We start from the raw sequence: 18,479 nt of genomic DNA on the forward strand, positions 1-18,479 counted from the left end.
GACTGCCATGGAGTCCTTGACACTGTCCTGCGCGACCTGCCCGTGTGACCATCACCTCTGAAGTCGGCGCACCGCCCAGAATGGCCCAGCGCCCGGCAGCCCCTCCCGAGGGGCAGAAAGAACCCGCGCAATCCGCGCGGGAACGGCAAGGACCGGAGGCCAGCCCCGCCTCTCCCACGCCCTGCCGGTGCAAACTTTCAAAAGACGCGGCGGTGGCGGCGGCCCCGCCCCGGCACGGTTGGCGGCGGGCGCGGGGGCGGGGCGGGCGCGCCCGGGCCGGTGGCTCCGCCTCCTCTCGCCGCCGCCCGCGCCGCCCATCTGCCGCCCGCCGGACGCCCGTACAGCGGCAATGCCCCGCAGCCCGGCCTCGGCCCCCGGCCCGCCCAGCTAGCTCCGCGCCGGGACTCTCGGAGCAGCGATGGGCAACACGGTGCACCGGACCCTGCCAGGTACGCGCAAAGCCGCGCCCCGAGGTGGCGCGGAGCGCTCGGTCTTCCCCGGGCAGCCCCAGCCTCGGAGCCCCGGGTGCACGCGGGAGTCTGGCTGCCTGAGCCTGATGCCCGGAGCCGCACCCCAGACAGGCCGTGCAGACCCCGCCTGGTTCTCCTGGCCTTGGCCGTGCGCCCCGCGCCTTTGTTCCAGCCCGAGGTCGCTGAGGAGCAAGCCGGGGGACATCGGGGCTTCCCCCGGCCGGAGCCTCCAGGGGGTCGTGCGGGTCGCGGGTGTCCCGGGTCCCCGCGCGCAACCCGCAGGCGCCCCCACCACACGTGCTACTTCTTGGCGGCGTTCCCACGCGCGCCCGGCTGCGCCCAGCTCGGGTGTCCGCTCAGCTGGGGGTTCTCCAGCCCCATCTGAGCCACTGCTGCGGAGCGCATCGCCCCCTAGTCAAAGGAGCCCTAGAATTTCACAGACTGGAGAAAGGCGGTGGGCGAGGGGCGTGGGGCGGGCTGCGGAGGCTGGGGACACCACGCCTCGCTGAAAATACCTAGTGATGGTAGAACAGGTCAGCTCGCCAAGGCTCTGGGCCACTGCCTGTCTGCAAAGAAGCGTCCTCGTAAAGAAGGGCACCCCGATTTTACACATGAAGAAGTTGAAGCTCAGAACATGAGAAATGACCCGATACCAGGCAGTGGTGGGAGACTATAAGGGCCCTGTCAGCCGTCTGCCACCCACCTACCCCCACCGCCTCAAGTCGTCGGAAGTATTTGGGTATAAACCTGGGGCAAATTTAGGGGCATAGGCTGAGTGTGTGTGTTTGGTGACGGGTAGCTCAGAGAAGCAGCAGGTTGGCTGTAGGTCAGATTCAGGGCAGCCCAGCTGACACCCCCACAGGCCTTCCTCCAGCAGCTATCAGAAAAGAGTTGTCCCCTCCTCTGGAAAGGATTGTCTGCATAGGGCCAGCCTGGGGTCTAAGGGCTGTTGAGGAGGGAGACAGCCCCTTCTACTAGTAAGCCCTGAGCAGCTTTCTCTGGATGGTTCCTCCTGTCAGCCAGGTCCCAGACTGGTCAGCTCCAGAGGTGCATTAGAACCTGGGTCTGTACTAGAGTGCAGCTGCTTCTTGTGCACATGGCTACTGCTAGAATGGGGAGACCCAGCCCCCCCCCATCCCCACGGACCCAAGGTGCCATCAGCGACGGCACACAAGTCCACGGGAGGGAGACACCACTCCGCTGCTCTCTACTCAGCTTCTTAATCCAGAATGTCTGTGTTAATCTAGTCGGTTTTGTAAAAGCCATTCTGCCACCTGTGGGTCACACTTGGAGTACGGGAAGGGACAGGCAAGTCTTACCAGGTGATCACCTATTGCTCGAGACTGGTACTGCGTCGGTTCCTCTGGGGCCTGGTGCTGTGGGTGAGCCCCAGACTGGGGGCTCAGGTCAAGGCAGGTCATACCGTGCTGTATGTAAGTGTGGGAGCCCCCTAGTGTCGGAGGGACCAAGTGAGGGAAGATAGCAGATGCCAAGGGCTGTGTATTTTCTCCAGTCTACCTGCCATTGGCTTCTTGCACCTCTGTACCCAGCCCCTCACACCTGAAACGCTCTTGCTTGGCCACACAGTGGCTCACCGTCAAGCTCCGTGGACGTATTTTGCAGGAACCCTTCTGCAGCTACGCTCTCTGCTTCCAAGACTGCTTGTTCATAGGACTGGGCTGCTCTGTCACTGCTTCTTGCCGTGACTCTGTGTGGGGTTCCGTGAGGACAAGGCCCTTGATCGTCTTGTACCCCTCCCTGGCTTGTCCCATCTCAGAGCCCAGTGACTGGCGCAGGCTCAGAACCGAGTGCTGGAGCACAAACGGAGCCTGCATCTTTGGCTGAAGGAACGCTTGGCTCGGGCTTGCCCCGAGGAAGCGGTGCTTTCCTTCTCAGGCAAGGGACACGTGCGTGGGGCTCATTCCACAGCACTGGAAATAAGGAGCTGGCATTTGCTGAGCACCTGGATTCCGTGCCAGGCTCCCTACATGTGTGGCTGCAGTCACACACCAACACACTGCTCAAGGCGGCTACACTCCCATCAGGTGGCCTGGCAGGTCTCAGTCTTATTTCCATGTGACACCCCCCTTCCCTTGCCTCAGGCCCTTGCTCTAGAATGGTTCTAGGCATTGTCATTTCTCCCAGCCCTCTCCCCCTTTTTTGCTTTATGGTTCTCCTGGGAGTATGTCATCTTGTGACACCAGGTGTGTACCTTTAATCGCTGCTTTACTTCGAGTTTCTGGAGCAGAGGCTGGGCTGGTTAGCGAGTGAACGAATGGGTTTAATTCTCCCAGCAACCCTGCACAGCAGGATTATCACTCCCATTTAATGGGTGAGAAATCGAGGCTCAGAGAGGTCAAATGATGTCTCTTTGTCTACAGTGCTCCTCTAGTTGACAGCGCCAGAATTGAAACCCAGGTTTGTTTAGCTCCAAAGTCTTCAGTTCTTCCTGACGGGCATTATCCCTTCAACCCAGGCCTAGATAACACTTACTAAGTGCCCCCGTGGTTTAGATAACATTTATTGGGTATTCCACCTTGCACATGACTTGCTACAGGGCACAATAAGGAAATGCCAAAGGAAGGGAGGTGCCCTTTGGTGGTGGGACCCCCCTTGGCAGCTCTCTCAAACTGCGCCAACATATTCCGATGTATACCCTAGACCAGGAGTGAGCACAGGTCAGCAGGAGACCTTGCATCTGCTAAGGTCCTACTGTGTGCTTCACCCTCCTTTCCAGATGCATCTCCATCCTGCAATGTAAGGTATCAGCTCCCTGCAATTTAGAGGACATAGGACTGGGTGAGTCCAGCTCACACAGGCTTCAACCAAGCTGGGCCTTAGCAGACTGAGATCCATCAGGTTCCTAATGCCATACGGTAGTATTCGTCAGTTAGCTGGCCTTCCCTGGGCTTTATAAGGGGAGAATAAGCATATAGCAGGTGGAAACGGGGGAGATCAGCTTTCCAGGATGGGAAGGGTAAGAGGAAGAGTTCTCTCCTTTCTCCTAACCAGCGCATTCTAGGTGCACCTTTCCCTGTGCACCTCTGGGGTTCACCCAGCACTGGTTGGAGGAGATGCTGAATTCAAACTATTAACTTGGTTTAGTCATTAAGATAGCCAATGCTTGGCCAAGCCAACAGCTTTCAGAGTCTGCTCAATGGCCAGCTGTCTGGGAGTTTTAGCTAGGAGGTATGCTGAGTCTATCTGGGCCACCACGGGCAGGCTGGGCAGACCTTCACTGTGTGTGCTCCCAAGGGCCATCTTTCACAGGCAACAGATGAAGGCTCAGAGAGGTCAAGGGCAGGGGCTGGAGAGATGGCTCAGTGGTTAAGAGCATTGCCTGCTCTTCCAAAGGTCCTGAATTCAATTCCCAGCAACCACATGGTGGCTCACTACCATCTGTAATAAGGTCTGGTGCCCTCTTCTGGCCTACAGACATATACACACAGACAGAATATTGTATACATAATAAGTAAATAAATATTGAAAAAAAAGAAAAAGGGAGGTCAAGGGCAGTCACTCACTGCTATAGGAGTGAGAGAGACAGACAGACAAGAGAAAGACAGGCGTCTTAACCTACCACATAGCTTGCAGATGCTAAGTCTAGAAGGGATGTACTCCTACCTGCCTTAGATGATCCTTCCCACAGAGCTCCTGTTCCCATCCTCCTAGACAAGACCATCTTGGACCAAGTGCACCCCAGCAAGACCCTCTTAGACAAAGAAAACCTGTAGCTGCTTGGCCCTCTGCTGCCTAGCCCCCTGTCTGGTCACTGAGATGATGTTCCCTGAACAAGCAGCCACTGGTATTCCTGAACCATGGCTTTTTCAAGCTCTAGGAAGGTAACAGTCTTGTTCACTATGCAGTAGCCAGCCAACAAGTGATGGTGGCCCTTCTCTTCACACCCCCTGCCTTCTCCCAGCTGAAGTTCGGAGCTGCGTTTCCTTTGTCCCCTTGGCCATGTATACCCCCTCAAAAGTTATTAGAATTTCTTTTGTAGTGGAGCTGAGCCCCTCAGAGCCACGGCAGCTCCTTCGATGTTCCTGAGACCTGCATGCTGCCGACTAATGTCCAGGCGGGCTGGGCAAGGCCCCTTGGTGAGGTCCTGTAAGGGTGCTGTGCGCTGGGCTATGGGTCTGGCTTGTGTGAGCGAATGGTAGAGAAGTCTGTGGTCTGGACGGAACAGGTAGACTTCTGCTTCATTCTCCCCCCTCCCCCACCGTGTGTGCTCAAGCCGGCTTCCTGGAAGAGGTTACATCGGAAAGGAAGTCCGGCTGAGTATCTGCTTGCCCTTAGGGTCTTGCGTGGCTTTGTGTGGTTTGGTTACTCTGTGGCCACCAACACCTGTCATGTTCCAGGCATGGGGTACAATCTTGAATGCCACAGCCAGAAGGTCTGCATGTTCCCATGGCGTACAACCAGCTTACTGCTACCCTATCCCCAAACCGAGCTGGGCCACCAAAGCACCTGTCCACTGTGGGTTAGCACCAACTACTAAATGCTCTTTAATGATACAGCATAGAAAAGGTACTGACTTGCACTCGTTATAAAAGGATTATTGGTGGTGGTGGTGGTGGTGGTGGTGGTGGTGGTGGTGGTTTTCGAGGCAGGGTTTCTCTGTGTAACAGCCCTAGCTGTCCTGAAACTGGCTCTTGTAGACCAGGCTGGCCCTCGAATTCACAGAGATCGCCTACCTCTGCTTTGCACGTGCTGGGATTAAAGGCGTGCGCCGCCCTTTCTGGCAAAAGGATTATTTTTTCAAGATATGTCTTATTATTTTAATTACATAGTTGCATGTGTATGAGATAGAGCACATGAATGCAGCTGTCCTCGGAGGCCAGAGATGTGAGATTCCCTGGAATTGGAATGACTGCGGTTGTAACCCATCTGATGTGGGTGCTGGGAACCAAGTTCAGGCCCTCTAGGAGAGCGGCAAGTGCTCTTAAATGTTGAAAAGTCTTTCCAGCCCTAAAGTGTGTGTGTGTGTGTGTGTGTGTGTGTGTGTGTGCGCGCGCGCTACATGTGTGCAGTGCCTGCAGAGGCCAAAAGGACTTTCAGATCCCTTGGAGCTGAAGTTATACAGACTTAATAAGCCACCCATTATGGGTCCTAGGAACCAAACACTGGTCCTCTGCAAGAGTAGTGTGGACTCTTAACCACAGAGCCATCTCTACAGTCCAAGCAGATTCTTTTGAGATAGCGATTCACTGTATATGGTCTAGACTAGCCTTGAACTCAGCAGCCCTCCTGCCTCTGCTTCCTAAATCCCAACCACCTGCTAGGTTCATGCTCATGTCCATGTGACAGGTCAAACCTAACTCTCTGATGGACACAGTCTGTGTTGACAGAGGCCGCTTGGCAGAATGGGAGACAAGGCCGGAGCCCAGATCTTAGAATAAGGCCCCACTGTGCCCCAGATCCTCAGCAGGGAACAGGAATGGAAGGGACACAGCTCCCAGGCTGGCGGGGTGACCCGAGTAGTGTGCTGGGAGAGGTAAACAAGAAAGAACACCATGATTGTGGTTGTCATTGGGGAAGGGCGTTCCCAGTCTTGCTCCTGGGGCCTGTAAAAACTGGCTGGCATGTGGCTGGCCAGGTGACCCTCCGTCTCATACCCAGGACTGGATTGGAGGACTCCCTTCAACCCTCGGGTTCTCCAGTGCTTCCCAGACTACCAGCCTTTGGGAGAGAAAGCTGGCACACTCGGTTAGGACAAGGACCATAGCCTGGTCTTAAGGAGTTGGGTTTTCATGGTAGAAACCAGCAAAGTCACCACAGCGATGGTGACAGAGGAGACCCACAGAAGATGCAGGAGCATTTCCTGGAGAAAGCACACTCTATCCAAGGAAAAAGAGGCTTTGTTGGGAAAGAGGGAACAGCTGGTGAAGGCAGGGCACCTCAAGGTCAAAGACCCCGGGTGCAAGGACAAGATGGGAGCCGAGCTGCAGAGTTCTGGGAGCTAGTACTAGCTGGGGACAGGAAGTCTTGTGACGGCAGGCGAGGTTTGCAGACGGGGTGCAATCTGCTCGCTAGCTTTCCAGCAGGGTCAGGGTCAGGCTATTTAATCCTCCATGGTGGAACGAGGCGGCTCTGTACCCCGTATCTGTATTTAGTGCTGTGCTTTGAGGGTGTAAAATAGAAGGCGAGAGGCTGGCAGTGGCAGTGTTTGAAGCAGAGGGTAAGGGGCAAGATGAGGAAAGAAACTCAGAGCAGTAATGAGACCTGCCCTGGGTCAGGTGGCTGAGAAGTGGCAGGTGATCCACCCAACCCCAGGCCTGCCCTCAGGAACCTTTGCCTCATCAAGTGGCTGACCCTTGTCCTCATCCTAAGCATCCTGGGACACGCCTTTTCTGTCATCTGAAGTTATCTATGGTTAAAAAATATCCCCTCCCAGCACCCTTGGCTCTGCATCTACAGAGGTGGGCGTGGCTCTGCACCAGTCTCTTTGAAGGTGCATGTGCCTGCCCAGTGGAACCCGAACACCCAGGTGATGGCGGACACCATAGGCCCACATTTGTTGAGAGGCTGGCTACCAGGTAAGAGCAGCCTGTCCCCACACCGGCCAGGGTCCTCGATTGTCTACCTGAATCTGTGGCCCACCTGCCCTTCGGCCAGCCAAGTAGCATGACATTCCAAGCCTCAACCCCTTCCTGGCACATTGAGGTGACGATACTTCTATTCAGGTGTGCCAAATTCTGGACCAGGAGAGTGCTCATCTGGCTTCTGAGAATTGTGAATCCTCTAGCCAGCGAGCTGTTCCATGCTGAGCCGGAATCAGGTGCTCTTGAAGGAGACAGACACAGAGTAATCAGAACTGCTAGCGTGTGCCCCACAGCCTGCTGGTGCCAAACACTATTCTAAGCCAGTACACTTGTTTAACCCTCAGCTCAGGCCCCAGTAGCTGCTGCGGTTAGCTCAATATAACTGCTGAGAAACAAGTACCGAGAGGGGCAGAGGAGGGCGCCCACTGCAAGTTAAGATCAGCGTTCTTTGGTTGTCCTGAATCATCAGATATCCATCCCACCCTCACCCTGCTGCAGGAAAGGTGGGTTGGGCTTGCTCCAAGTGACCTGTGGGTTCACCTCAGGGAACCTGCCTGAGAATCCCCCAGGTCTGATGTACATATCTCCAGCCCTTGCCAAAGTCAGTCGGGTATGGAAAGCACAGCTGGGAGGCCTGTACCATCCTATTGGAAGTGTGGCCGTTGGCAGCTTGGGGCCTCCCAGACCTGTGGTCTGTTTTCAGACACGATGGGCGGAGCAGCGTGGGCAGAGGTCCACTGTGTCCAGAAAGACAGATTTTAGTGCCAGAAGACTTCCTCATGACAGGGCCCCCAGGGCAAAGGTGAGGGAGTGCTTGTCACCTGAGTGGCTTGGCCTAGTCATCTGTCACACAGATCCTGGGAGGATAGTTTACTCTCAAGAAATTGGTGAGTTAGGGATGCCTTCTGTGGCCCTCCCAGCCATGAACCTGTGCCCCCCTAATAGTCTACAGGAGTTAGACCTATTTTACAGATCTGGACACTGAGGTGATGGGAAGCTACCTGCTGTAGCTAATACAGCCAGCCTCTAGTTCAGCTCAGTGGTCACTGTGTTTGTGAGCCTGTCCTGGAACCTGCACCCAGGACAGCTGCCAAGCTCCCTAATCCTTCCTCATTCCTTCTTCTCACAGGGACTCCACTGGCCTAGTGATACCCTACCTCAGGCCTGGCCTCCCACTGGTGGGGAAAGCTTTTTAATGAGTAAGCCATTTAGGGAAGTGGAAGGGCGGGGGCATCTGGCTGTGGGCTGGCCGAGTGCCCGGGGTATTTTGTTTACACCCCCGGCACCACCCAGTTTATACCACAGTATGGCCCTTGGGCATTTGCCTTTCTCCCCTTGGCCCCCCAGGATGATGGATTTATGAGATGGGTAGGCACACTTCCACCTTGTGCCTCCAAAGCTGGGCTCAGTAACTTTCCATTGTAGCCCGCAGGCTCCTTGGGCCTCAAGAGAGCTTCCTTTCCCACAAGGTTCTTGGTGTTCAAGGGCAGGAGATGGCAGAGTGGAATTTCCATGTGTCTGGGTTGTGTCGTAGGATTGCATCCTGGACGGCAGGGGCTTTGTTCTAAGAACCAGGAAGCTCTGCATCACGTTGCCCTGTCTCCCACTTGTCAGAATGGGCCACTGAGGCCTGGAGCCTGGCCCAGGGTCTCCGAGCAGTCACAACTGGACTTTGACTAGAACCCAGGAGAGGTGTTTGAAAGAGCCCTGGTCTTAGAGGCAGTACTGAGTTCAGACCTCTGTCTGTGTGTCCTCAGGCAAGACGGTTGCCCACTCTGAGCCTCCATCCTCCCGTTATCTTTAGGGTGAGAAAAATGACACCACCACCCTCCTTTTCAAGGTTCGGAAATGAATACCAGGTGGGAGTCAGAGCCCTGCACACAGTAGGACTCCACAAGTGTCCTTTATTCTTGGACACGAAGAATCTGCACTCCCGAAATTGCTGATGAGGGAATGAGACCAAGTTGCCCTGTCACACCCAACATCTCATGTCCTGTTCCATGGAAACAAGCGTGGGCTTTCACTGAGGTGTGGTTTACCTGTGCCCTGGCCATGGCCAGCCCCTCTCCATCTCTGGAAATGGGCTTCGAACTATACAGTGGCCACAGGGAGCCAGTACCCAGTAGGAAGGAGACTTGGACAGGGCCAGCTCGGGTCATGGCCTTGTAGGGAAGCAGGCTGTCCTCAGCAGCCTGTGAGGCACTGGAAGATCCAGCCTGGGGAGCAAAACCAAGCACACCCCCTCCCGCAGTCACGGCATCTTGACCCCAGCTTTAGCTGATTGCCCAGAGCCTCACTGTCAGTCCATCTCAGCCTGCTGGCCCTGGGCACTTTCCTCGCCTCTCCAAGCCCCTGCTCTTCAGCCACCTCTATCTCAGGGGCAGGCGCTAGGTCTCAGTTCCAGGATCTGCCTACCAGCAAGCTCCCCTCTGGTTCTCCCCCCACCTTAGGGTTGCAGGCCCTTAGGAACTCCCCTCCCCCACAGTCACCGCTTTCCCTTTTTAGAAACTTTGCCTTTGTTCATCCCAAGTTCCGCCAAACTGTGACCTTTTTTGAGGCTGTGAACCGGCTGATTGATGGCTCTCACTGCCACCCCGCTGCCCCAGCCAGAATCCCTTATCTGTGCCAAGCTTCACAATGGCCTTGCTTCCATCTGCAGCCTTCTCCTTGCAGGTTGGGATGTTAGGGAGACCTGGGGTGAGCATGTTGCGTGGTGTGAGTCTAGGGAGAGGGGCAGCCTTGATGGAGAACCTGTTCCACTCCCTGCTCCGTTTCCACCCTGCAAGGTGGTGAGGGCGTCTGTGGCCACAAGCACCCAACTCTTAGAAGGACCTGCAGGTGCTCACCTGGCAGGGTGTTACAATGCCTCTGCTTGGGGCACCACCCATGTTGGGGTAATGGCTGTCAGAAAGGCAAAAGAGAGAGAGTGAGAAAGAGAGAGAGAGAGGGAGGGAGGGAGAGAGAGAGAGAGAGAGAGAGAGAGAGAGAGAGAGAGAGAGAGAAAGAGAAAACTCTAGCCAGCTAATCAGTGAGTACTGCCAGGGCTGCCTGGAGAAGCGCCACTGGGAGTGGGGGTGGGGGTGGGGGGCTGGACCAGGCAGGAGTGTGTGGCAGTTAGACAGGATGTTCAAAATTTTGGCTGCCTTTCTCATGGCCTGTCCTACTGGGCCATTTTGACAGGCAGGGAAGAAAGGAAGGTTCACAGTTTGAACCTCATTCTGCAGAGAGGTAGATCCAGTGGGGGCGTGGTCCAGCCTCAAACTCTTCAGCACCCTGAAGCTTTCTGGAAGACCCGATTTGCCTGGCCTTTAAGACCCTTTGTGATGCAGCCCTTGACCCCCTCCGCATCCTCCTGCTCCTGTCCACTCTGTGATTCTGGAAGGTTCCCAGTGCAGACTGCTTATTCTCCCCTCTAGACCTTCCCTGGTGCCCTTCCCCCAACCCGAACACATTTCCCCTGTCCCTTCTGTCTGCGAAGTGGCTCTTTCCAACTTCCCTGTGCGTTTTGTCTGTGTGTCCTTCCTGCTGCTTTCAGCTCTAATCCGATCTCCTGAGGGGAAAGAGATGGCAGGGGAGTCCCGTGTGTGATTCACTGGGACATGGACCCCACAACCCACACAGGCGCTGGCACAGAGACGCTCCGGAGCTGTCAGATGGAGGAGGAAGTGACATACTGGGGAAGGAATGAGGGACATTCCCTCTGGCCCTCACAGCACTGAGGCCCTAACCCTGAAGCTGGCGCCTGTGAGACTGGAGTTTCCTGGGCCCTTTCATCAAGAAGCAACCTGGCCGAAGGGCCCGTGCAGTTGGAGGGACAGTGAGCTGACACTCTGCCTGGGCTCCCATCCGAGCCAGCGCAGCAGAGAGGGCTGCTACACCGAACAGTCACTAGAGAACAGACAAGACTTTCTCCCCGGTTGCCTGGAGAGACCCCCAGCTCCCCACAGCTGTTGACTGTTGACAGTTGTTTTCTCAGCAAAGGGCCAGTGGCGGTTTCCAGCGCGGGCTGGCCCTCTTCCACACAGGGTGCTGGCCAGCCAGGCCTCTGAGGCCAAGAACAAAGTCCCTTACGCGCCTGTTGCTGTGTTTGGCAGGGGAGCCAGGGCCGGTTTGTCTTTTTCTGGCTACTTCAAACCCACCAATGGAAAGGTTCCGTCTGCTGCCAAGGACAGCCAAGTCCTTGCCCTTTCGGTATGGCGGGAAACCTTGTTTTTCTTATCTCTAAAGCCTGCCCTACACACACCTACCCACGCGCTCACCCCGTGTTGTTTTGTGCCGTTTGCAGCGCTGGTTTGCATTTTGACTGTGAGCAAGTATTTCTTGAACCAGATATTTCTCCCTCAAGGTCTGCAATCTAAGGATTGATGATCCAAGGGTCCAGGAAACCTCTGAAGTTGAATGTCAGGTTCTGTGCATGGGGCGCGGGTATGTTTCTGGGGAGAGAAGGTCATACGCTCTTCATTGCTCTCAGCCTGTGACTCTGCCATACCCTTACCCAAGTGTTTCAGCCTGCAGAGGGCCAAGTGGGAGCAGAGCCCTGAGCCTGTCCTCACAGCCTAACTTCTCCTCCCCAATGGAAACAGAAGGTAGTGAAAACGGACTGCTGGGGTCTTTCCAGCTAAAGCCCCAGCATGAAGGTCTGTGTCCAGCACAGCTCAGGAGCTCAGCAGGGATTCCCAGCCAAGAGCACGCTCTTGTTAAAGGTGGTGCCCTGCTTCTGGTTGGAACCAGAATGCTGTCACTACCAACACTGAGAAAAATGCTCACCATGCCTGTGGCAGTGGGCACTGTTTCCTCATCATAGATCAAAGACTCGGTGGCATGAGGATTGGGATGATTGACACAGCACACCTGTGCCTGACACAGGACAGCTGCTTAAGAAAAGGCCTCTGTCTGTGGACAAGAGAGGAGGTAAGAGTCTGGGGTAGCATTTCCTGGACAAAGCCATGGGCCCCTCTGGGAGAAACTCTGTCCCTCATCCACTAATTTTAAAAAGGACCAAGTTTTTCACAGCTACCCACTGAGCCCGTGCCATCCTCGAGACAACCTTAGAAGGTAGACATAACGGCCACTAGCCTTGTAGGTCGGCTTGAAGCTCAGAGATGTCAATCACGGAGCTTAAGGTCACACAGCAGACACAGCCTGGTTTGAGCTGGGTCTGTATGGCTGCAAGCCCGTGCTCTCTGGAGTTACTTCCACATCCACACCTAGTTGGAGGTGAGGCTTGACCGCTGGTCACACTTTGATGGAGGGCGTGACTGTTTAGGACCTTCCTACCACGTACCAGAACGTTAGAAGCCATATGTGTGTGTTCTCATCAGCCCTGCCAGCCACCTCAAGGTAGAGATCCAAGGTCACCGCCATCTGCAGGTGACAGAGCCACATCTGTCAGAAGCAAAGGGGTTTGCTCAAGGGCCCTCAGGCAGATTAGCGACAAGGCACAGGCTGAACCCAGAGCCACCGCAGAAACCGCCCAAGGAGCGGTCATAGGCTTGCCCAGGCCTGGGTAGTGGAGATGCCCAGTCTGCCCACCCTAGCCTTGAAGATGCATGATTTTGTGTCAGGTGTTGTTCCTCTGACCCACACCCTAGGCAGGGCCAGAGCTACTGGCTATGAGGTTCAGGCAGAGACTGTCCCTGGTGTCAGCTACATGGATGACTTCAGAGGTCCGTTCTGTTCCACCTCCCAGGAATCTCCCTGACTGGGTCTCACAGTTCCTAGACGGGCCTCACTAACCAGGGACCTTGGCTGTGTGGGGGAGGAAGGGACATGGGTTTGTCCCTGGTGTCCCTGGATTTGGGAGCCTCATCCTTGCCAAGTGCTCTTGTCTGAATCTGGTCCTGGTGGCAGCAGCTGAGACCTGTGCAGTTTGCAGCTGCAGCTCAGCAGCTGTGACAGGACGGTTCACGGGGAAGTGCCAGGAACCCGGGGCAGGATGGGCTGCATGCCAGCAGACCCTTAGTAAAGGTGTTGAGTGACCCTGGCCGCTGTAAAGAAGGAGTCTGCTATCTGGGGCTCGAACCTGAGCACTGAGGTGTGCCCTGTGGGTGATGGCCACCCGGAGCCTGCTTATCTACTGGAAGTGGGGACAGTAAGGTGCGGATTCATCTTAAAAGCCAGCTGCCGTCGTGCTGAGACACCTCCATTGTGGGGCGTGTGGAGTGGGGGACTGCGGCTTGCCAGGGGACCAGCACAGAGACGAACAGTGCAGTGGGTCTGGGACTGGCAGGATTCATCTTTCCTCCTATTTTCTGCTGTTGATTGCCCCTGCTGAAGTGACTGAGTTCATTTTCCTGCTGACATGCTTAGAGCCTTGACTCTCGCGCTAGCTCCAGTCCTGGTGTCCCCAGGCCCAGCAAGGCAGGTGCGGGAGGCCCATCAGGACACCGGTTGGCCTTTCTTGTGTCTCCACATTGTGTCAAGAACACATCCATCCTACCCACAACCACGCTGGTTGTCTTTGCCTCTCATCGAGTCTCTGGCCTGGGGATCGGAGGGGATGGAGTGCTTATCCCCCATTCCCTGAAGGAAGTTGAGTTGTGTAATCAAAATTAAACAAATATGTCCACCAGGGCCTAGAGTGTTCTCCGCAAGCACGGTGGTGTCGTCTGCGGGGAACTTACCCTAAAGTTGTAGAGGCTGGATCTCCCCATCTGTCTGCTACCCCTGCCTGCACATATCATCCGACTGGGCTCTGAAAACACCTGCGGAGGCTCCAAGGATGTTTGACAAGGACACAGGATGAAGAGATAGGACTGGTGCCTAGAGGGGAGCAGGAGAGAAGTCACCCAAGGTCACAGTACATTTGGATGCTCTGGAGGCTTTGATCTGTGGTCCTGTTAATGCTTCCTGGAGAACGCGGCAGATGCAGGGGACCTTGGTCTTTAGGAAGCCGTAACCCGTGTTCATTGACCTGCACAAGGCTGCGCGTGCGAGTGCTCAAACTGGGGATCCCGCTTGCTTGGATTTCATCCTCTAAACTCTATAGGTCTCTGATTGATTGTTAGCACATCGGTTCCAAAGATGGCTGCCTCCTCAAAGCCACCCCTTCTCTGCAGGCAGTATTGGCTGGCGAAAGGGCTGGTCTGTTGGAAACCTCTGCATAGCCCCTTCTCAGCTTGGGTTATGTCATCTGGTCTGAGCCTCCTGCCTTGGCCTTTAGGACCGTCCAGCTGAGTCCCAGGACATGGACAGCACACATACCAACCCTTCACCCAGCAACTGCCCGGCCTTGGCACTCTGAGCCACCACTACTGCGGTCCTCTGCTTCCCCCTCAGCAACCAACTCCCTGCTCTGCCCACAGCACTTCCCTCTGACCTTTCATGACCCATCTCTGTGGACATGGCTGCCACCCACTGCCACCCTGGGTGCTGGGGCATGTGCTGGCCTTCATATGCTCCTTGCTGGAGTGAATTCAGCTGTGACAGTGGAGAGATGCCAGTCACTCTGTGGGGTCACAGAGAGTATGAGCGGGTGAAGACAAGTCTGAGTGAGCTGTGGACGGAACACTGCCTGGCACTCTCCCGGCGCTCTCCAGAGCCTCCTAGGAGCACTCCCTGCAGCCCTCCCGCCAGGACCTTGTTGCTTTATTGTGAGAATGGGAGGGAGGGTGGAGGACAGGCACTGCAGAGTAAGCGGCCCTGGGGTGTGTGCTGGATGCGGGTGACTGCCCAGTTTGTAAGTAAAAGCCTGTCCCAAGCAGAAAGGTCTGTCTTGGCTAACCACCAGAGTTGCACCCCAGCTTCTGGATTTGAGTGCAGTCACCCTAGTAACTGGATGTGATACGGGGAAGGAGGGACCACTGTGGGCAGGCAGAACAGCAGAGTCTGGCTGTAGGGTGTGTGGAAAAGGATGGGTTCTTGCTGCAGCCCAGACCTGGAAGGCGTGCCTGACCAACCTGAGGCAACAGTGGCCCTGACACTCCTGTGGCTGCACTGGGATCACCTGGTAGAGTCCACAGAAGGGAGTTATACCCTGACCCTGACCGATCTGAGTTTAGGGCTTGTAGTCTCTCTGTTGGCCCATGTCCCTATCTGCATATGGGCCCCTGGAGAAGCTACTGCCTGGAGGAAGGCGACGTCTAGGCTGGCAGGCAGCAGCTAGCCTTTATCGAGGACCTGATTTGACCAGGACTTTGATGGGCTGGTGTGATTGAAGCCCTGCCCCCCGAGTCCATTCCTGCTACAACCCTACCCTTCCCCTTCTCTCTGCTGCCCTTCAGACACACTCCATAGAACCGAGACACCTCTAAAAAGCAGGTTCTGTTTGTTGAGTATTGCTTTAATGTTGAAAGCAAACATACCAAGTGTTTTTATTTCTGTGTGGAAAATTTCTTAGGCCCTTTGTATCTCCTCTGTTTTAAGACATACTGACCCCTTCTCTCCTTCTGCTGGCCCCTCTCCCATCTGAGCATGGTATTCCCACGGGCCTGTCCAAACTGTGGCTCTCCCCGCTGCCCATCCTGCCCTGGTGTCCAGGGTGGTCTTCCTCTCTAGGCTCCAAGCTTGCATTAATGAAGCTCCCTCATAGTTGTTGTTGTTGTTGTTTTTTCCTTTTAAGGCAAGGATCTATAAGCCCCCACTCCCCCAGCTCTGGGCTCACCCAGAACCCAGTCCCCAGCTTGCCCTCACTGGCTCCTTGTTGCTCAATCTCATCAGTACTTCTCCTTCCCAGGGGTCTTTGCGCTGTGATCCCTGCCTGTAACTCTCCTCCCTAAACTCCTCGTTCCTTCCTTCAGTTCCTTTGGTGTTTTCTGTTCCAGTCACTCATCAGAGAGACTCTCCATGCAAATCCCAGGGCAGGCTCTCAACACATTGCTTTCTGCAACATACCCCCACCAGCGTGCCCCCATCAGCGCACTCCACCAGTGCGCCCCCACCCGCGGAGAACACTCCCTTTGTCGTTGGGCTAATCAGAAGGGGACCGTTGTCTGTCTTGGGACAGTTGTATACTTATTGCCTAGCATGTTGTCTGCCGCATAGTAGACCTTAACATTAGCTAAGCAATTAGTTGTCGGCAGCCCTTGAAGTTTATTTCCTAACGAGGTCTCTGTTTTGGTCCTTGTCTGGCATCTTCGGCGGCTGGGTGCCTTCTGTCTGAAGAGGACTGCTTTCCTTCTCTGCCTCTAGAGGGGCCATGATGGCTTTTCCCCCTTGCTCTGCCTCCCATCAGCCTCAGGGTTAACCAAACCCTCCACCTACCTCCATCCCCGAGAGGACCACAGCACAGTGCACTCTGGGTTGAGCGTGGGAGGAGTGTCCCCACGGTGGCCTGTCATTCTTCTCAGAATGTACTGTGGTGGCCTGCTTTGAAAATGGCCTCTGCAGCTGTGGTAAGTGCAGGATTCCTCCCTGCAGTGAGCACCCACCTGCAGCCTCCCTCGGAGTGGAAAGAGGAGGGAGGCAGAGACATTCCCACTCCATTCTGGGCCGCCTGGGTTGTGACCAGTGCCTGGGTTCTCTGAAAAGGCCCTCAGAGCCAATCCCCTTAGACATGAACCCCCAGAAGGTACATTCTAGAAAAGCTAACAGCCTGACCATCAGAGAAGGGGGAAGGCCAGAGTCCTGGTTGGGACCGCTTTGGAGCCTCAGAGAGATGGGGAGGTTACCAGTGGTCCATCACAGACTCTAAGTGTCCCGCCATATATAGGCATTTGGTCCACAGGGCCTTCCAGCAATGATGGGAGTTTCTGCACCCATTTGGAGACAAGATCAGGTGGGGAGCCTGGGACAGCAGGCTGCTTTAGTGATCCCAGAACAATGTGTGCGCCCCAGATCCCAACCTCACTGTGAACACAAATTTTGAGGCAAGCAGCCAGACATCTCCACCTCAAGAATCCAGGCACTCTGCAGCTCAGATGTAGTCCTGGGGGAAAGCTTCTTGATTTGGGGAGCTGTGGGTTGCTGGGGATGAAGAGGTCACCTGACCTCAGACCAGGAGGTGATAAGCTGGGTGTGGTCCTCAGTTCACACCCAGCATTAAACCTTGGGTTGCTCATCTGCGAAGTGTCTGCAGTGACTTGCCAAGGTTAGGGACAGGGGTAGAGGAGCTCCTTAGGTCTAGGCCGGAACCTTCTAGAATGTATCCATGTCCAGTCTAATGTGGAAATTATGGAAATGGTTAATAACATCCCTGGCCACAGGAGTTCCAAGCGCTGACTTGCTTTCTCTCTGTCCATAGACTCCAGCCCTCCTGCCCGCCTCCTGGCCACCCGCCCTTGCTACGGCCCAGGCCCCGAGAGGCGTGCTGTCCTGGGTGAGGCACCACGCTTCCACGCGCAGGCCAAGGGCAAGAACGTGCGGCTGGACGGCCACTCGCGCAGGGCTACACGGCGCAACAGCTTCTGCAACGGCGTCACCTTCACGCAGCGTCCCATCCGCCTGTATGAGCAGGTACGGCTGCGCCTGGTGGCCGTGCGTCCTGGCTGGAGCGGTGCCCTGCGCTTCGGCTTTACTGCGCACGATCCGTCTCTCATGAGCGCGCAGGACATCCCCAAGTACGCCTGCCCGGATTTGGTCACAAGGCCTGGATACTGGGCCAAGGCGCTGCCTGAGAACCTGGCGCTTCGGGACACGGTGTTGGCATACTGGGCCGATCGCCATGGCCGCGTCTTCTACAGCGTTAACGATGGTGAGCCGGTGCTGTTCCACTGTGGCGTGGCCGTGGGGGGCCCACTCTGGGCACTTATCGACGTCTACGGCATCACCGACGAGGTGCAGCTGCTGGGTAGGTCGGTTGGCACAGCCTGTGCGTTCACAGTCCCGGGGGCTCGGCTCACCTGAGGGCTCCCAGCTGCCCAGTGTGTCCTCATGTGTCTCGATTCTCACAACAGCAATGACGATCAATTTCCATGGGAGGAAACTGAGGCACAGAGAGTTACTTTGTCACAGAACTGGGAGGGAACCCACGTGGGCAGGCCCCAGCGCCCATTGGCTATGCATCTGGTCAGTCTTAGACCGCTACTCCCTCATCCACTCACCCCTCTTCCATCCCTTTGGTCATTTGTTCATGTGCCACCTCCCGATGGCCAGCATGCATTTCTTCTGCTGGTTCTTATTCATCCAGCAGATGAACCTATGCCAGTGGGCAGTCAGGTGCAGACTCCAGAGCCAGGCTAACTACGGAGTGGGTTAGGGAGGCCCTCACAGCGCTGAAATTCTGACTGTGGGTGCTCCCAATGTAAAAATTTTCTCCTATCATCTTGAGGCATTGTATGTGGTCTCATATGTGTATGTGTGTATATATGTATGTGTGTATATGTGTATGTGTGTATATGTGTATGTGTGTATATGTGTATGTGTGTATATGTGTATGTGTGTATATGTGTATGTGTGTATATGTGTATGTGTGTATATGTGTATGTGTGTATATGTGTATGTGTGTATATGTGTATGTGTGTATGTGTGTAAATGTGTATACATATATATGGCCTACCCCATCACTGAGCATGGAGGAAAGACCAATGTG

The 18,479-nt window shown here is 55.4% G+C and overlaps 1 protein-coding gene across 1 annotated transcript in view; it reads left to right on the plus strand.

Moving 5' to 3' along the window:
• The first annotated feature begins 281 nt into the window (after positions 1 to 281).
• Neurl1b (neuralized E3 ubiquitin protein ligase 1B) overlaps positions 282 to 18,479 on the plus strand; it is a 32,048-nt gene continuing 13,850 nt past the window's right edge. Inside the window, exons 1-2 of the mRNA XM_050135405.1 lie at positions 282 to 449; positions 17,193 to 17,738. Of these exons, the coding sequence (XP_049991362.1) occupies positions 419 to 449; positions 17,193 to 17,738 (577 nt within the window). The 5' untranslated portion in view covers positions 282 to 418. The remainder of the gene's footprint in view (positions 450 to 17,192; positions 17,739 to 18,479) is intronic.

Source organism: Alexandromys fortis, unplaced genomic scaffold (assembly GCF_014885135.2).
Source record: "Alexandromys fortis isolate MF-2015 unplaced genomic scaffold, M_Fortis_MF-2015_v1.1 scaffold_29, whole genome shotgun sequence".
Taxonomy (NCBI): Eukaryota; Metazoa; Chordata; class Mammalia; order Rodentia; family Cricetidae; genus Alexandromys; species Alexandromys fortis.